The sequence below is a fragment of the Podarcis tiliguerta genome (genome assembly GCF_965153285.1).
Source record: "Podarcis tiliguerta genome assembly, chromosome: 13".
NCBI lineage: Eukaryota > Metazoa > Chordata > Lepidosauria > Squamata > Lacertidae > Podarcis > Podarcis tiliguerta.
In genome coordinates this window covers 47,531,846-47,550,283 of record NC_139546.1, presented here as the reverse complement: position 1 = coordinate 47,550,283, position 18,438 = coordinate 47,531,846, and the positions used below count along the sequence as shown (strand labels likewise).

The window sequence follows — 18,438 nt, the reverse complement described above, 5'->3', positions numbered from 1 at the left end:
GAATCCCACTTAGGTGGGTCATTAGGTGTGGATTAGTTGCTAAAGCCTTCGTGTCTTGAACTCTTGAACTTTGTGAAGAGTTTTTCTGAGAAGATGGCTGTACTGCACTTGGTTGTGCTCTGGCTTGGCTTCGTGTATAGGGGCGAGCTGTGGTTTTGTGGCCTGTACCCGTGAAAATCTACGAAAGCATATATATATATATATATATATATAAAAAATTTATACCCTGCCCATCTGGCTGGGTTTCCCCAGCCACTCTGGGTGGCTCCCAATTGAATATTAAAAACATGATACAGCATAAAACATTAAAACTTCCCTAAACAGGGCTGCCTTCAGATGTCTTTTAAAAGTAGGATAGTTGCTTATTTCCTTGACATCTGATGGGAGGGCGTTCCACAGGGCGGGCGCCACCACCGAGAAGGCCCTCTGCCTGGTTCCCTGTAACCTCACTTCTCATAGGGAGGGAACCGCCAGAAGACCCTCAGAACTGGACCTCAGGATCCGGACTGAACGATGAGGATGGAGACGCTCCTTCAGGTACAGTATACTGGGCCGAGGCCGTTTAGGGCTTTAAAGATCGACACCAACACTTTGAATTGTGCTCGGATACGTAATATAAAATGTAATATAATATAAAAACGAAATATGAAAGCCTCCCGGCATATTGAGGGGATGCTCACATCAAATTTGAGGAAGGCACCAAACTGGGGAGGGGTAGCTAATGCCGCAGAAGATAGACTCAGGATTCAAGATTGGAGAACTGGGCCCAAACTAACAGAAATTTCAATAGGGACACATGTAAGGTTCTGCACTTGGGTTCTGTAGGGCGAACCCGCTGCATAAATATAAGATGGGGGACGCCTGGCTGGCCAATAGTGCATGTGCAAAGGATCTAGGGGGTCTTACGAGCCAAGAGTGTGATGCTGCAGCAAAACAGCAAATGCTATTCTAGGCTGCACCAACAGAAGTATAGAAGGGAAGTCATGGCACCATTTTATTTTATTCTGTCTGGTTCAGGCTGGGAGTACTGTGTCCAGTTCTGGGCGGCACATTTTAAGGAGGATATTGACAAGCTGGAATAATGTGCAGAGGAGGGCGACTGAGATGATCAAAGGCCTGGAAACCGAGCCTGATGAGGAATGGTTGAGGGAACTGCATAGGTTTAGCCTGGTAAAGAGAAGACTGAGAGGAGATATGATAGCCATCTTCAAATATCTCAGGGGCTGTCACATGGAGGACGGAACAAGCTTGTTTTCTCCTGCTCTGGATGGTAGGAGCTGAATCAACGCCTTCAAGTTACAAGAAAGGAGATTCCGACTTCAGGAAGAACTTTCTGGCAGTGGAGCAGTCTTCCTCGGAAGACTGTGGACTCTCCTTCCTTGGAGGTTTTTAAGCAGGGGTTGGATGCTCATGGATGCAGTTGCGATTCCTGCATTTCAGGGGATTAGATGATCCTCAGGGTCCTCTTACAACTCTACAAAATTCTATCAAACCATGCCAAGCCAAACCCTCTACTAACTAGCCTTTCCCGGATGGAATATGAACTCTGTGCCCCTCTTGCCAAGATAGAGAATGGAGGCACACGTTGAATTTCCGTAAAAAACCACTTCCCATACAAAGGGGGGGGGGATGGCAATTGCTGCTCCACCTCTGGCCCCACCCACCAAATATCCCCTCATTTCTGTCCTATAGAATAGCAACCATTGCAGAATCAAACTGCAAAATAAAACGGCTGGACAATTTACCTAATTTCCGTATCTTCCAGAGGCCCCATCATTCAGAATTTTGCATTTTTAAGTTCAAGCTCAGAGGATGACCCAGTGCAAGCACTCCGAGTGATATATCTGATCTTCCCCTAACACGGCTGCGGACAGGCCGAGAGGGCTCATCATGGCCAATTGCCCAGAGACAAGTTAAATGTGGCTGCTGAGCTAAGAGCCATGGCCTTTGGGGCAGGCTTACGGTGCTATTAACTTACCACTGCGGGCATGTCATGGCAGCCGAGCGACGGGAACAAAGCAGACTGAGCCCGGAGAGAAAATAAACCAATAATTCTTTACTGAGTTAAACAGGGGGAAGAGAAGTAAACACAAGAGGATTGTCTTTCTGCAAAGAGGACACCTGCAAAACTGTTTTCCCCCTCTGAATTTTAGGGACGCAGTCGCTTCCCCAGGCCCCTCGCTGCTCCTGGACTCCATCTTGTTTTCCTAGAACACCCTCCACCATTGCAGAATATCGCACGGGGCTTCCTAAGATAACCAGAATAGCAGCTGGTATCAGCGAGGGGCTGAGGGGAAGCAGCAGAAAGTCTCTCTCTCACAAACTCAGACCCTCAAGTTTTGCCACTCCAAATATCGACTGTTCCTCGCGGGAACAGACCCTCACAAGAGTCGGTGGACTTTCCCTCATGGGAGGTTTTTAAGCAGAGGTTGGGTGGCCATCTGCCAGGGTTGCTTTAGCCAAGATCCCTGAATTGCCGGGGGTTGGACTAGATGACCTTGGGCCCCTTCCAGCTCGAAGATTCTCTTTTTTGTAGTGTGCAAACTATGGCATTAAAGGGACGGCTGAGGCCGTTGTCCCAAGGAAGGTGTTTTTGGTGGGTGAATAACAGTGTGGAGTTTAGGGTGCTGGTCTGGGGGAGAAACCTGTGGCCTTCCAACTTGCTGTTGAACCCCCATCTCCCAGACTTGCGATCCCCAAAAACCAGCAGGCAAGAGACACGCAGCCTCCAAAGGAGGAGGCTGTACACAGTCTTATTCTCTGAGTCATGGGTAGGCAAACTAAGGCCCGGGGGCCGGATCCGGCCCAATCGCCTTCTAAATCCGGTCCGCGAACGGTACGGGAATGAGCGTGTTTTTACATGAGTAGAATGTGTCCTTTTATTTAAAATGCATCTCTGGGTTATTTGTGGGGCATAGGAACTCGTTCATTTCCCACCCAAAAATATATATTCCGGCCCCCCACAAGGTCTGAGGGACAGTGGACCGGCCCCCTGCTGAAAAAGTTTGCTGACCCCTGCTCTGAGTCAACGAGTCCACGATCTGCAGATTCCCCCATGCATGGACCAGACAGGGAAACGTCAAGTTCAAATCTCGCCTCGGTCACGGAGCTCAGCCCGGCCTAGTCACAATCTCCTCAGCCTAGTCTACACCGCAGGGTTGTTGTGAGGATAACGGGGGTTTGCGGATGGGGGGAAACGGCGCTTGACGTGGCGCGAGCTCCATGGGGAGGAAGGGCGGAATAAAAACGTCTTTACAGCACGACTCGACGCACGTCAACTCGGAGGTAAAGCCCGCTGAATATGACTGCCAGGGCGGGTAAAATGCAAAAAGTGTTTTTAGCATGTGCAATTGCTTTACAGATGTTGCACTGCAAGAGGTGCTTCCGAGGAAGAGACTCCTGAAATTTATTATTATTAATACGGGATTGCAGCCTTAAATAAAAAGGCAGAAACGAAGAGCAATTCCACAGAAGTCAAAAAGCAGTAAGGAGCAATCAGAGGGTGGAGGGGCAAAAACTGGGATATTGCGGGGGGGGGGGGACCCAGCGACCCAGATGTATTTTATTTCAAATGGAAAACCCTTATGTGTTTAATGATATCATGCATGGCCTCACACTGGCCCTGTGGATAAATTATAAAATGACTTTGTCATGCGGGCTTTTCATTGCTGCCCCCCCCCCGCCCCGCTTTCCCAATGCTTTTGCACTTGGGGAATTTAACATACAGGGCGCAGGATTGGGCTTGTGAGGGGCAGGGTGGGGGGAGAAGAGAAGGGGGCAGAGGGAAAAAAACCTGCAACGCACGAGAATTTATGAAGAAAAAGAGGGAGTGGGGAGGAGAGAAGAGGGAAAACCGGGGAGGGGAGGGGGAAAATAACAACGGACGGACAGCAGGAAGAAGGCAGAAAGACAGAGAGCGATGAGGCTGGGGAGGGGGATGCAGCGAGAAAGAAACTGCAGCAATACATGGCACCAAATTAATTTGAGGACGGGAGCCGGAGGATGCGTGGATGGAATGAAAATGAGGCGGGTTGTGGAGGGGTGGCAAAGAGGAAAGGAGTTGGGATACTGGGGGGGGGGGGGACGGGGACGGGAGGACCCTCCAGCACCACCTGGAGGAAAAACCAGTAAGTGCACTGGGATTACAGAAATGGTGGCAGTGGGTTGAGGGCAGGGAGCGATCTCCCAGGAAAAAAAGCAGTTTATTCAAAGGTGGTTCTACTACACTGAGTATAAAAAGGCCTCGGGTGGACCAGGCCACAGAGCAAGGCCTCCTCACGTATTTAGTATTTTTTCTTATTGCATTCACACCCCCACCTTATTCCTCTGAGGGGCTCAAGGTGCTTCTTCTGGCTGCCCATTTAATGCCAATGACCACCTTGTGAGGGAGCTTAGCAACTGGCAAAGGAGCTTCACGGGCCCTGTGGGGATTCGAACCCAGTTCCTATTCCAACGCTTTTACGGCCGCATTTCCCCTTGAGATCTACCAATGCCCCCCTTGTGACTACAGCCTGACCCCCCCAAAAAACCTCTCCCAGCTTTATCCCAGTATTTCATTCCTAAGTTTCAGTTCCGCCCCAAAAACCTGCTCATTTCCCCCCTTCGCACCCGACCCCCGTTGCCGATATTCAAACCACAAAAGGTCCCCCCTTTATCCAGCCGTAGTCACGCCTGCAAGCCCCCTACCCCCTTAAACCCCCCCTTTCCCCCACACATTCACGCCTCTCCTCGCCCCCTACCCCCATCATAATCCCCTCCCGATAAAAACCGTGCTAATGAATTAATCTATTTCTCCTTTGCACTCTGGTAAAGGTCGTGGCGGCCAATGCTGACTCAGGAAACCCATGCCGGGGGAGGTAGGATTCAAGATATTGTGTGTGTGTTTTTTGGGGGGGGGCGCACAGGAGAAAATAGCCTCTGAGCTGAGGAGGGAAATTATGCATGTAGGGGAGACAGAACAATTAAGATGCCCTTGCAATTCAACACCCCCCACCCCTTGCAAACAGCCCCGTCTCCTCAATCCTGTGGAAATCCCTCTCTTAAGCTTGCTGGAAAGCCAGCCCTCCCTTCTCCTGTCTCCAGCAGCGCCCCCCCCCCCCAATTCCTCGAGTGTGTCAGGCGATTGATTTCCTCCCTGTGTTTATCGGATTCCACTTAGCCCGATCAGGGTTTAAAGTAGCGGAGGATTCCCCTTCGCGCTCCGGCCCCCCAAAACCAGGTCGATGGCATTGATTCTGCCAGGAGCTCTAAACCAGACAAGCAGGGTGGCGGGGGGAGAGAGAGAGAGAGAGACGTGGGGATTCCCGAATTAAAAAGAGGTTTCCTTGCTCAAGGGGAGGGGAAAAAGAAAAAGAGAGAAAAAAAGAAAGCAGTTGCGAATTTACACACCTCTTCTGACAGGGAGCAGAGAGGGAGGGGAGCAAGTCACACATTTTGTTGGGGGGATCAACATGGGGAGCAGGTGTTAGGAGGGATCGAGTGGTTATGGACCCGAGTGAAAAATATATTATTTAACTGTGTTGATTTCTATTCCAAATCAATGGTGTCCCCCATGGGTATCTGGGGGTCGGGGAGACCACCCCCCCTCCAGGTTCCTAGTTTTCAAAGGGAAAAAACAGACCAGGTTTCTAGAATATGAGGAGAAATGAAAACACTATTCTTATTTATTGCATCGATACCCCAACTATTTTTCTCCAAGTCCTCCCCCTCATTTAATCCCAACCACCCTGTGAGGTAGGGCTGGGCTGAGAGGCAGTGACTGGCCCCAAGGCCCACCCAGCGAAGCTTCATGGCTGAACCTTGGGTCTCCCAAGACCCTAGTAGTGTGACACGCTAACCAATGCACCATACTGCCTCCCTGCTTCTTCTTCTGTTTTGTGCGAGACAAACCAGCCTGCTCCCCGCTTTCTTTCTGATCCTTCCGCCCCATGAAAATCTCCTGCAGTTGGGTCTCTCCCACCCTCCCTTCGCAAGATGGAAAGAAAAACACGACAAATCTTTTTTGTTTGACAGGGAAGAGAGAAACGAGAGCTTGAGCTTTATTGTTACCAAATCTAACGGATGTGAAAAATCCTGGGATATTTGGGGTTGCAGAGATCGGTCCCAAGTACTGTGAGGGGGTTATCGCCTCTTGCGGAAACCTGGGGTGGGGTAGAACGAGAAAGAGAAAGAGAGAAAAAAAGAGTGAGTTAGTATAGAGGAGAGGAGAGGATTTAGCACGTGTATATGGGTTATCTCATGCAGCTAGACCTCTGTGAGGAACTGGCATCAAGAAGGGTGACATGGGGTGAGGGGGAAGGCTCGGGTGCTACAGGACAGCTTCTGGCAAAGTACCCTCCAGGTACAAATTTTACCAACCTGCTTTTCATCCGGCCACATCAAGCAGCGTGCTTTTAAAGCAGTACCCCCAGCACTTTATAAACAGTTACAGCTTCCCCCAGAGACTCCTGGGAATTGTAGTTTAAGGGCGCTGAGGGTTGCTGGGAAACCCCTACTTCCCCCTGCCCCACAGAGCTACAATTCCCAGAGTTCCCTGGAAAGAGGGACCAAATGTTAAAGCACACTGGGAACTGCAGTTCCGGGAAAGGACTAATTCTCAGCACGCTTGACAAACAACATTTCCCAGGAGTCCTTCAAGGAAATTCCTGGCTGCCCAAGAGTGGTATCATAGAGCTTTAAGTGTAGGGTTCAACAGGGCCTCTGTGCGGACGAGGGTGAGCTTCGCCTTGCCAAGAAAACCAGAATCTTTCAATGGCACTTACCTTTTTTCTGCTTTCCTCGTTTCATGCCGACCTTTTTCTTCTTCTTCCTCTGGGGGCCCGAATCCTGAAAGGCGGGAATGCGAGGAAAGAAAACATGAAAACCGTACACGGAACTGCAGGCTGTCATCAAACGGCATTTTTAACCGCATCTTCTGAGGCGCAGCCAGAGATTGTTGAATTGGCTGTTAGCTGCTTAAGCAGACCGTCAAGCGACCCTTAGCTTTGTGGTTCACCTACACAAAGCAGGCCTAGCCAAATGTCATTTGAAAAGTGAATGGCGGGAACATTTTATGGCGCCATCTCTCCGGCAACCAAACGGGACAGGACACTGATTCCATCTCCGGGATGCAAAGCAGCATGATGCTGCTTTGTTATTTACAACTAATCCAGAATGCGGCTGCTAGACTGGTGACTGGGAGTGGCCGCCGAGACCACATAACACCGGTCCTGAAAGACCTACATTGGCTCCCTGTACGTTTCTGAGCACAATTCAAAGTGTTGGTGCTGACCTTGAAAGCCCTAAACGTCCTTGGTCCTGATTACCCGAGGGAGCGTTTCCACCCCCATCATTCAGTCCGGACACTGAGGTCCAGCTCTGAGGGCCTTCTGGCAGTTCCCTCGCTGCAAGAAGCGAAGTTACAGGGAACCAGGCAGAGGGCCTTCTCGGTGGTGGGACCCGAGCTGTGGAACACCCTCCCTTCAGATGTCAAGGAAATAAACAACTACCTGACTTTTAGAAGACATCTGAAGGCAGCCCTGTTTAGGGAAGTTTTTAATGTTTGATGTTTTATCGTATTTTTAATATCTTGCTGGAAGCTGCCCAGAGTGGCTGGAGTTTAAATATTATTACTATTAATATGAACAATTTCCAGCAAACGCACTGAGTTCGGGAAGCAGGACTTGCATGAATACCTTCCAAATTTCTACCTTGTGCGATTCAGGCAAGAGCCGCCCACCCACTAACAGCTGGCCGCACCCACTCAAGGCTCACCTCCCCTGATGGGGCTGCTGCCCCGGTCAACGCAGTGATGTCCCCAAAGTGTGTGAGGGAGCTGAGCTGCGAGCCCAGGTCCCCCACTCGTCGACGGCGCGCCTTCTCCTTCCGGGTCACGTTGAGACGGACCATCATGCTCTCCTCGTAGTTTGTCCTGCAGAATGAAGCCACCGGGAAGACAGGGAGAATTGTTACCAAAACTCAAGGCGGCCGGCTTTAGCAGGTACGCTGTCTCTGAATGTTGCTCCACCAGCCGATGTGGACCAATAGAAAGATCTCTCTTGGACACACACTACCCGCTGCTCATTTGAACATGGAGATCATCTTCCTGGCCGGAAGAGCAGCTCAGAGGCGGGACCAGTTGCCGTGGGAAGCACAAGCTTCTCCCCTGATAAGAGACATCCAGAGACCCTCTGAGGGAGCACTTCTGGCACTTCCCAGAACCCCTGAGGTCCAGTCGGCCTTCACTAGGGATTGCCCCTTTAGTGCCCTGTGGAACTCCCTGCCACTAGGGGGTTTGGCAGAAATCAACCCTGCCTACTTTCTGACGTCTTCAGAAAACTGCTTCAAAATGTGGTTTTTTCCCCTTAAAGCAGCCAGCAGCTACAGAGGCTCAAACTCCAGAATCCCTGCACTCAGCAGGGGCTGGACTAGACTGGCTAACAAGACGTCGAAAGGCAGTCTCTCCAACCTTCCAAAGGGGCCTGTGGCTTTTTGAGGTCTGGCGCGGAGCCGGCAAGCTTGATCTCCCAGCACGCTCCACCCTCTGTCTGAAACCAGCCCCCAGAATCCCTTGCAACACCCACGCTCTACTCTGAGAAGACCCACAACCCTCAGACACTGAAGGGGGGGAGGGACCAGAAGAAGTGCGGAAAATTAGACGTTGTGTGGAGGGAAGATTCTCTTCCTCCTCTTTTCATACCAGAATCCAAGGGTGATGGCTAAACTATGGAATTCACCACAAGATGTAGCAGATCCAAACAGACTATAGTGGTACCTTGGTTTTCAAACTTAATCCGTTCCAGAAGTCCATTACAAAACCAAAGCGGTCCAAAACTAAGGCACACTTTCCCATAGAAAGCAATGCAGAATGGATTAATCCGTTCCGGACTTTTAAAAGCAACCCCTAAAACAGCAATTCAACATGGATTTTTCTATCTAACGAGACCACTGATCCATAAAATGAAAGCAATAAACAATGTACTGCAGTCACACAATCGATCAGTCAGTTGCTGAACTGGGTTCCACACAATCACAAAAACAAAACAAAAAAGAGCCGCAGAAGCAAAAACGCAAAATAAATAGCAAAAACAGACAGACGTCAGCGTAACACTCAAAATGGAAGTGTGGCACTCAAAACGGAGCACGTTCAGCTTCCGAAAAAAGTTCGCAAACCGGAACACTTCCGGGTTTGCAGTGTTTGGGTTCCAAGTTGTTTGAGTACCAAGGCGTATGAGAACCAAGGGACCACTGTCTTTCCTACCACCTCTGTGCCTCAAAATAATAGTTCTTGGGATTCACAAGTGAGGACAGCACATTGCCATTTTCTGGACCACAGTGAGAACAGGCTGCTGGACTAAGACGGGCATTGGCTTCACCCAGCCCCAGAGCTCTTCCTGGCTTCTCACAGCCCTTCCACTTGCCAAGACACCCTGGACTTCTGCCCCTCTCTTCCCCAGGACTCCCCACCCCTCCCAACTCACCGGTGCTCATCCTCTCGGCTCTGCCGGCTGGCGTGAGCGTAGCGCCCTTCGCGGACCTCCTCCGGGGCATCCGAGTACTGCTCCTTCAGCTCCCGGATGATGGAGCTGCTGAGCGCTCGCTTTTTGGCTTGCTCCAGAAGCTTCTTCTCCCTCTCAGCTTCCGTTTCATCTGAGGCAAAGAGAAGCAGCAGTCTGACACGGCCCGACGCAGCCAACTACCAGCCGCTCGATTGCAGCCACTTCTGGGGTGGGGCAAGGGCAAATTTGCCAGCACCGCGTCCCTGCTCTGGTCAGCAATGCCAGGCCAACCTTCCTCCACCGCCACCCAAATTGCATACCATAATGTACAGGAACCAGGCGGGGAGGGACGTATTTCCTGCTCCCTCCTTTGGACGCCCCCTTCCCAGAATTCTTTGCGCCACCAGCGGCTTCTTCATCTTCGCTCTCCTCCGAGTCGTCGAGCTGCAATTAAGAGAGGAAAATCACAAGGATCAAGCATTTTTTTCAGTTATGGCGGTGGTACCTCAGGTTACATACGCTTCAGGTTACAGACTCCGCTAACCCAGAAATATTACCTTGGGTTAAGAACTTTGCTTCAGGATGAGAACAGAAATCGTGCTCCGGCGGCGTGGCGGCAGCAGGAGGCCCCATAAGCTAAAGTGGTGCTTTAGGTTAAGAACAGTTTCAGGTTAAGTACGGACCTCCGGAACGAATTAAGTACTTAACCCGAGGTACCACTGTAAATGCCTTCTGACAGGACCTCAATTGGTTCAAGTCCAGGCGAGGCACCAACCAGCCACATCGACATTTGTTTGCCGTGATTCTTCCCTTTTTAAGGTAAATGTTTGGTTGCTGGGATTCTTGAACACACAAGCCTTGGCCTGGTCCACCGAGGCATTATAAAATCTTTATTTATATGGTGCGTATCTTGCATCTGCTGGGGAGGCACTGTGCAGATGTAACAAGGAGGGCAGAATATAATCATTCAATGCCCAGTGTCTCACAATCTAAAAATGATACAACCCTCTTCATTCTAAGCCGGCATGGCCAATGGCCACGGATGATGGGAGGCTGCTGTGTCAACAACATACAGAACCCAAGGTGGGGAGGGCTGATCTTAAAATACATCAGACCCCCACAAAATGGAGCTTGAAATGTTATGTTATTGGAAAAATCAATAAATATTATTTAAAAAAAACAACAAAATGGAGCTTGAAGGAAGTGGGAAACTTCTTCACGGGACGGAGAGTAAGAGAGGGGAAGAGTGCCAACAAATACAAGAATTAATGTAGGAACAGGAAAGGCCAAACAAATAATGAAGCTTTTAAGTAGTTTCTTAAAAGTGAAGCTCAGCCGGTAGAGCACGGGACTCTTAATTTCAAGGTGGTGGGTTCGATTCCTACATTGCAGAAGGCTGGACTACATGAAGCTTGTGGTCCCTCCCAACTCTACAACTATGATTCTATGAATTGAGACGAGGCACAGCTAAACCACTTGGGAATCTTGAAGTTTGTCACGTTTTCATAAGGGCTCATTTAAAAGTGATGCAGAAACGCACACATCAAAATCAGTAACGATGTAAGAAGAAATTGCATTTTTTAAACAATTCCTTAATTCTAAACTAAGAACAAAAAAACCTGCTAAATTACAGAAAAACCTTACTCAGATGTAAAGTCCCACGGTAGACAGAGGCTTCTGGTAAAAGTAATGTGTTTGGCTGACGTCAGAAAATATACGGAGAGGCAAGGTCTCACGCTCCCTGAAAAGGAAACTCCAGAGTAACGGTGCCACCACCGATAAGGCCCTGCCAAACAACAGGCCCTTCTATTTTGTGTAACTAAAATGAGCAACGACATGCCACTCCAGACCAATGCCAGCCCACCGCTACCTCTGGCAAACCCAGAAGGCCTTGCTCCTGAACCAAAGCCGCCCCCAGCACCCGTTTGTCATACCTTGCTCATCAGGTTGCCAGGATTGGGCTTGAACCGCAGCGGGTCGTTTTCGCCTGGAAAGAAAACAGCGTCCCATGAGTACAAATTAGGCTGCACCCTCGGAAGAGCCCAGGATTGCCTCCCTCCTCCCCACTCTGAAGCTGCAAGCGTCCGCATGTCTCACCCAGCGCCCCTGTGACGGCAGCCTTCACAAGTTTGTCCACCTGGTACTTCAACTTCTGGTCAATGGGTCGCATCTTCTCCAAGACCTGCCAAGATGTCAAGGACAGGGAGGGGTCAGCCTCAGGGTGGATAAAAATCAATGATTTTTTAAAAAAATAATAATTTTAAAAAAGGATTTTTATATGTTGGATTTAAATAGTATTTTTAAAATAAAATGCTTTTGGAGGAAAAATCTTTCTAAAGATAGTTTTCTATTTAAGTTACATTATAGGAAATAAAGATTTGTTTTAAGTTTTTCACGTGTGCTAAAACTCAACCTAAGTTTTTTTTTTAATTGTTTAACCACATCAGTTAACAAATATGGATACATATGCTATAATGTTTTAGTTGAATAAATAGTTTAAATTGTTATTAAGGAAATGATTATTTTTCTCCTTCCAATAAAGTACAAGAGAAAAGTTGTGCAAATATAAACAGTATTAAACCTCACAATAATTTCATAATGATCTATGTGTTTCTAATAGTATAACCAAATCAGGAATTTTTGATCGAATTGTAAAAACTACTATGAAAATTTATTATCCCAAAGATGAAACCTTCATCTGGTTGTAAATTGATTTTATTTAAATCAAATCCACCCTGGTCAGCCTGCGGCCTCATCCAGAGACAGACCCACAACTCGCCCAGCTCGGCAGCGGGAACAGCGAGTGTCAAATATACAAAGAGTCACCCTTAATCTGGAGATACTGGTGACCGAAGCAGAGATGTTCCACGCAGAACAAGGGTCTTCACACTGCGCTGCAGACCCTACAACTCAGCCACGCAGGTGGAAAGACCAACAGGTATCCCGCACGCAGGTAAGATCGAGGCACCATTAGCAGGAGGGTCACTAGACTGGAAGGATGGGAGACTGCCTGCTCTTGATGGGGTTCCGCTCCCTCTGAAGGAGTGGGTACGCAGCTTGCGGGTCCTTCTGGGTCCACTGCTGTCCCTTGAGGCTCAGGTGGTCAAAGTGCCTTCCATCAGCTTCGGCTGGTGGCCCAGCTGTGCCCTTCCTCTGGGCAAGGATAGACTAACTTCTGCCGTCTATGCTCTGGTAACCTCCAGGCTAGATTACTGCAATGTGTTATACATAGGGCTGCCCCTGAAGATGGTTTGCCAATAATAGGTGAAGGTAAAGGGACCCCTGACTGTTAGGTCCAGTCGCAGATGACTCATCTCACTTTACTGGCCGAGGGAGCCGGCGTACAGCTTCCGGGTCATGTGGCCAGCATGACTAAGCCACTTCTGGTGAACCAGAGCAGCGCACGGAAACGCCGTTTACCTTCCCGCCGGAGTGGTACCTACTTATCTACTTGCACTTTGATGTGCTTTCGAACTGCTAGGTTGGCAGGAGCAGGGACCGAGCAACGGGAGCTGACCCCGTTGCAGGGATTCGAACCGCCGACCTTCTGATCGGCAAGTCCTAGGTTTAACCCACAGCGCCATGATGATACCATGGTTTTAAATAAAATAAGCCCTAAACTCTGTGGTTTATGCCACAGCGCCACCTGCGTCCCTCTCGGAAATAATAATATTTTATTATTTCCCTAGCCACTCTGGGCGGCTTTCAACAGAACATTAAAAACAGAATAAAACTTCAAACGTTAAAAACTTCCCTAAGCAGGGCTGCCTTCAGATATCTTCAACAAGTTGGATAGTTGTTTATTTCCTTGACATCTGATGGGAGGGTGGCACTACCGAGAAGGCTCTCTGCCTGGAAACTTCAAGTAGCGCAGAATTCCGCAACCAGGTTGCTCACCGGGGCAAGACGGTTTGAGGATATAAAGCCAATCCTGGCCCGACAGCACTGGCTACCAATTAAGTTTCTGGGCCCAATTCAAAGTGCTGGTTTTGACCGACAAGGCCTTCAATGGCTTGGCACCGCAATGCCTCACGGACCGCCTCTCCTCACAGGAACCAACCCAGACCCTGCGATCAGCATCTGAGGCCCTTCGTCATGTGCCTCATCCATGAGAGGTCTGGAGGGCAGCTTCACGAGAAAGGGCCTTTTCTGTGGTGGCTCCCCGTTTGTGGAATACTCTCCTCAGGCACCTTCATTATATTCCTCTTCCCGGAGGCCTTTAACGATCTGTGGCCTTTAGAAGTAGGTGGGATGTTTCTAACGTATTTCTTTTTTCCTATGTTCTCTATGTGAGCTTTTTTATTATCTGTCTGGTTGGTTGGCTTTAAGATGCTCTGGGTTGCCCCGGGCAAAATAAAGCAACTAACAATTTCAGTAAGGAATCATCACTGCAAAAGTTCTCCCTATTCCAGGCCTCCTCCTACCGTTCTGGTTTCCACTAAGCGCAGCAAGGCAGGGTTGTCAGCCACGGAGTTCCCTGAAGTTTTTTCCAGGATCAGGTGAGAGAGGTCTTGGAGGTAGAGGAGGAGCAGCTGGTCTTTCACTTCCAAGAAACTGAGGCCCTGGGAGCGAGAAAGAGTAAGGGATGGTTTTGGAAGCGCATGGGAAATCTGGTGTGGCACGGATTCTGGCCATGACAGAAAAGCTAATGCATAAAGTTCATTCGCACAGAGGTATCAAGGAAAGACACACGTTATTCAATCTGGTTTGACTTGGTTAAATATATAAATGGGGGAAGAAGAAGAAGAAGAGTTTGGATTTGATATCCCGCTTTATCACTACCCGAAGGAGTCTCAAAGCGGCTAACATTCTCCTTTCCCTTCCTCCCCCACAACAAACACTCTGTGAGGTGAGTGGGGCTGAGAGACTTCAAAGAAGTATGACTGGCCCAAGGTCACCCAGCAGCTGCATGTGGAGGAGCGGAGACGCGAACCCGGTTCCCCAGATTACAAGACTACCGCTCTTAACCACTACATCACACTGGCTCTCAGAGCTCCCTCCCCCCAATACACCAGCAAAAGAAATAATGGGACATTTTTAACTGGAATGAAAGACTTGAAGTCAGAGATCAGTGGCCAGTATCCTGGGAATTCAATGGTATTTTCTTTAAGACAGTCTTCTCCCATGCAGGTGCCCCTCCCAGATGTTTTGGACTACAACTCCCATCATCCCTCATGAGAGGCCATGATGGCTGGGACAGGTGGGAGCTACAAGTCCCATAATACTCAGTTCGTACTAACCTTTGGAACGCCCTGCCTATTGATTCCAGGAAGGCCTTTCCTGTACTGTTTTCAGCACTTGCTGAAAACATTTTTTAGGCAAGGCTATCGAGACATGCAGAATGTTGATGTGTATTTTAATCTGCCTTTCCCTTTAAAATTGATTCTGGTTATTTCTTGAATGTTTTATCACCTTCAACATTTATTTAAACTGAAATTTTCATTTTTATTCTTTCTGAAAAAGGCTTTGAGGTATTTGCAAAAAAAAAAATCAAGTGGTATATGATTGTTTTTGAAACAAAATTAAGTAGAAAAGTTTGTCCATATAAACAGGCAGCTTGTTATTTACCGTATTTTTTGCTCTATAAGACACACCTTTTCCCTCCTAAAAAGTAAGGGGAAATGTGTGTGCGTCTTATGGAGCGAATGCAGGCTGCGCAGCTATCCCAGAAGCCAGAACAGCGATCCCTCTCACTGTTCTGGCTTCTGGGATTCAGAATATTTTTTTCCTTGTTTTCCTCCTCCAAAAACTAGGTGTGTCTTATGGTCTGGTGCGTCTTATAGAGTGAAAAATACAGTATATATCAAAGCAGTGCATCATAAAATCATTCAAACTTCAGAATTATAAAACTTGGGGGAAGGCTGCCTTAGCTGAATGCTCTGGGGATTGAGGCCTGCCTCAAAGCTGGAGCACAGTAACGGGAAGGGCACTCTTCACGTGCTCAGAGGCACCTGCCTTTTGGGGGGGTTTCACATTACCATACCAAGAAATGGAGCAGTCACAGAGAAGCCAGGGCCAGGTGCGAATTAGGCTCCCCACCCCAAATGCCTCCAAGAACAACTCACCTTCTCGGTGGGGTAGGCCCCTGCCCGAACCTTCTGCGCCAGAGTCTGTACATGATGGGTCACGGCAACCACCTGTACCCCAGCAAGAGGCAAAATAAGAAAGATTGTGAAGCTTAAAGAGGGATGGGAGATGGGATGTCTGCCGGGAAAGGGAAAAGGAAGAAGGTGTCCCTCACCTGGTCTTGGAGGGATTTCAGGAGGCCAAGGGCTGCCGGCAGATCTGCTTCCACTCTCTCCTGGAGCAAGGAGGAAAACAGAAAGGAGGGGAAATTTTCAAAATATGCACCTCTCCCCTCCCAAAGCAAGCGGGGAAAGCAAACTGGCCATAATATGGTGAACAACCCCAGAACGCACTGCCACAGCTTTTAACGAACCAGAAAGCCCTCCAGATATGGAAGAAAAACCCCACCAGGAACAGTCAGCCGCCAGGAATGATGGAGGTTTTGGTCCAAAATCTCTGGAGCGCAGAAGGTCGGGCTTCTCTCCCCCATCATCCTCTCACCTGCCTCACTGCTTCCAATACCAAAATGCACAATTTCCTCATATAAAAGGCCTCTCTGTTAGAACCTCACCCCAAAATCCCTTGGTAAAGCATAATCCGGCCACCGTCACCCACGCCATGGCCCCATCCAGACAAGGGCCCCATCCACACAATGCTTTTAAATCGCTAACTGTGGTTTGTTAAGGGTGCTGTGAGGGGTTAGGGGACTTCCAATTCCCCTCTTGGAGCTACAATTCCCAGAGTTATTTCAGGGAAAACCGTGAACGGCTGCTTAAAGCGGCGTCATTGTGCTTTGAATGTGTGGTGCAAACACGGCCCAGATTAACGCAACGCATTCCATGCCTTAAAAAATGGTTCTGAAAACATTCTGAAATGGGTCTAAAAATAATATATAGCTGCAAACACTTGACAATCATTTAAATGATTGCTAATCAATTTTACACACAATTTACCTACTGAGCAAAGCTTAATTATATCAATTCAACCAAAAAATATTTTGAATTCCGATGGCACCCCTGATTTTGGGAAGCTGAAATTCTACAAGCCCCAGTAAAACATGCACAGAGTTGCACTGCTCATTTCTAAAGTGAGAGGTACAGAATTTTTTGGTTTTTTAAATTACCTTTGCTATTTAGTTACTAACCAACAAAATTAGCTTTAAGCAGGTTATTCTAGGTATGAGAGATTATTATCACACCTATATAAAATAAGGAACTTGGGTGCTTTTTTTTTTTTTTACACACACAAACACCATTTCTACTTCCGTTGAGATAACGGAGAGATAAATCAAATGAGAACCCAAATGAAAAAGGTTTTCAAAAGGCAAGACAGAAGAAATAAAGAAGACAAAATTGGAATCATTCTAGCCTACAGGATATCCTAATATCCTCCATCCTAGAAGCCAGCCAGAACCCCATTTGTTGGGATCAGCAGTTGGTGATGGCTTAAGCCCTGCATGGCATTCTTTAATCAAAAGCATCACTCTTTTAATATTAAAAATCTCTAAGAGGAGTTACCAAGGTACAACACTGAAAAATAAAACCACCGTAAAATCAAGAGCTACGACATGAAGACCGACAAGAAGAGCGTTGTAAAAAAAGGAAATAACATTTTAAATGGGGTTTTTTTGTGGGAGGGGTGTGTGTCGGTAAATGGTTTGTTTTGTTCTTGTTCTTACTGCGTATTTTTGCATTTTTATGCTGTGAGCCAACCCGAGACATCCGGTATGCAAACTTAATAAACAAACAAACAAATGCGCATACAATAAACAACAGAGTTCAATAATCTTATGGGGCTGGACAAAAAGAAAAAATATATATGCTGGCATCATGAAGCAACTGAGCTGGTGTAAATTCAGGAACGTGCCTGCAAGAACTGAGAGATCAAAGCAAGGCCCTCTGCACATGCTCAGGGGCACCCTTGCCTCGATTCCCGCCCCTCCCTCGCCCTTTCCCCTTCTTACCCCCAGGTCCAGAGAGGCAGGCGGCCCAGGCTGACTCTCCGCCATAGCCATCGCTCCTACTCCCACGTGGAAAGGAAGGAGCCTCCAATCATCTGGGGTGGAATACCCCGCCTTCTTTAAGGGAGCGGACTAATCAAAACGTAGCCTCCCCCCCTTCGCGAGAGTTCGGGCCAATGGTCGGAAGGCTTCGGCCCCGCGGGAGCCCCTTCCAGCCAATCGCGCGGAGGACGAGGTCCAAGGCGGAGTCCGTGTGCGAAGGGACCTCGTCGACTTCCGCCTCTTTACAAAGAGGAACGCCCCGTTGCTATAGAAATGACCAATAGCGCCCGAAAGGCCGCCTCCTGCGGGGAACGTTTGGCCAATGAGGCGACAAGGTTTGGGCCTCACTGGCAACGCTGGCCAATCAGAGGCACGGAGAGGCGGTTGCGAAGCGAAACAGAGAAAAGAGGTGCGAGCAGGATTCTATTGAAGAGGGCGGGGGAGGAGTAGGAGGCGTGGATTCTGACCGCAGCAGCCAATTGGAGCTTGAAACCCGCCCCGCGGGAAACACGTCGCCCAATCAGCGGGACCGTCCCCGATTTACAACTCCAATTCATAAAAGAGTTTTGCGTTGAGAATCGGAGTGCGTGGAATTCACGTGCGTTGCCGGGGGTTGGGCTAGATGCGCTTTAGGGGTCCCTTCCAAGTCTACAATTCCATGAGGGTCGTGCAGTCCTCGGGAGGTCCGCCAAAACTCTAGCCTAAGGATTTATTTTTTTAATGCTGTATTTTAATACTGTTTAAAATGGAAATCCGTGTCGCTCTTAGCATGCTGGGCTGGATTTGTTCAGTTGTTGCTTTTATGGGGGGCGGTGAGTGTCTTCAAAATAAGTTTTCGAATCTTTCTTTCTTTTTTCAAGAGCTATGGTAAAAACCATCCAACCAGTAGGATGC

The 18,438-nt window shown here is 48.5% G+C and overlaps 1 protein-coding gene and 1 long non-coding RNA gene across 2 annotated transcripts in view; both read right to left on the bottom strand.

Moving 5' to 3' along the window:
• The window catches only part of LOC310663228, a 44,070-nt gene extending 40,426 nt beyond the window's left edge, over positions 1-3,644 (bottom strand). Inside the window, exon 1 of the long non-coding RNA XR_014504405.1 lies at positions 1,979-3,644. This is a non-coding gene — a long non-coding RNA (uncharacterized lncRNA). The remainder of the gene's footprint in view (positions 1-1,978) is intronic.
• A 2,340-nt stretch (positions 3,645-5,984) lies between these two features.
• On the bottom strand, positions 5,985-17,645 carry NGDN (neuroguidin). The gene is made up of 11 exons (XM_083410662.1): positions 17,506-17,645; positions 15,718-15,777; positions 15,542-15,613; positions 13,901-14,038; positions 11,574-11,658; positions 11,411-11,463; positions 9,797-9,920; positions 9,459-9,627; positions 7,753-7,909; positions 6,762-6,825; positions 5,985-6,140 (listed from the first exon to the last, which is right to left on the bottom strand). Exons 1-11 carry the CDS (start codon positions 17,554-17,556, stop codon positions 6,121-6,123), a joined length of 993 nt encoding a protein of 330 aa, XP_083266788.1. The 5' UTR covers positions 17,557-17,645; the 3' UTR covers positions 5,985-6,120.
• Between the last annotated feature and the right edge of the window lie 793 nt (positions 17,646-18,438).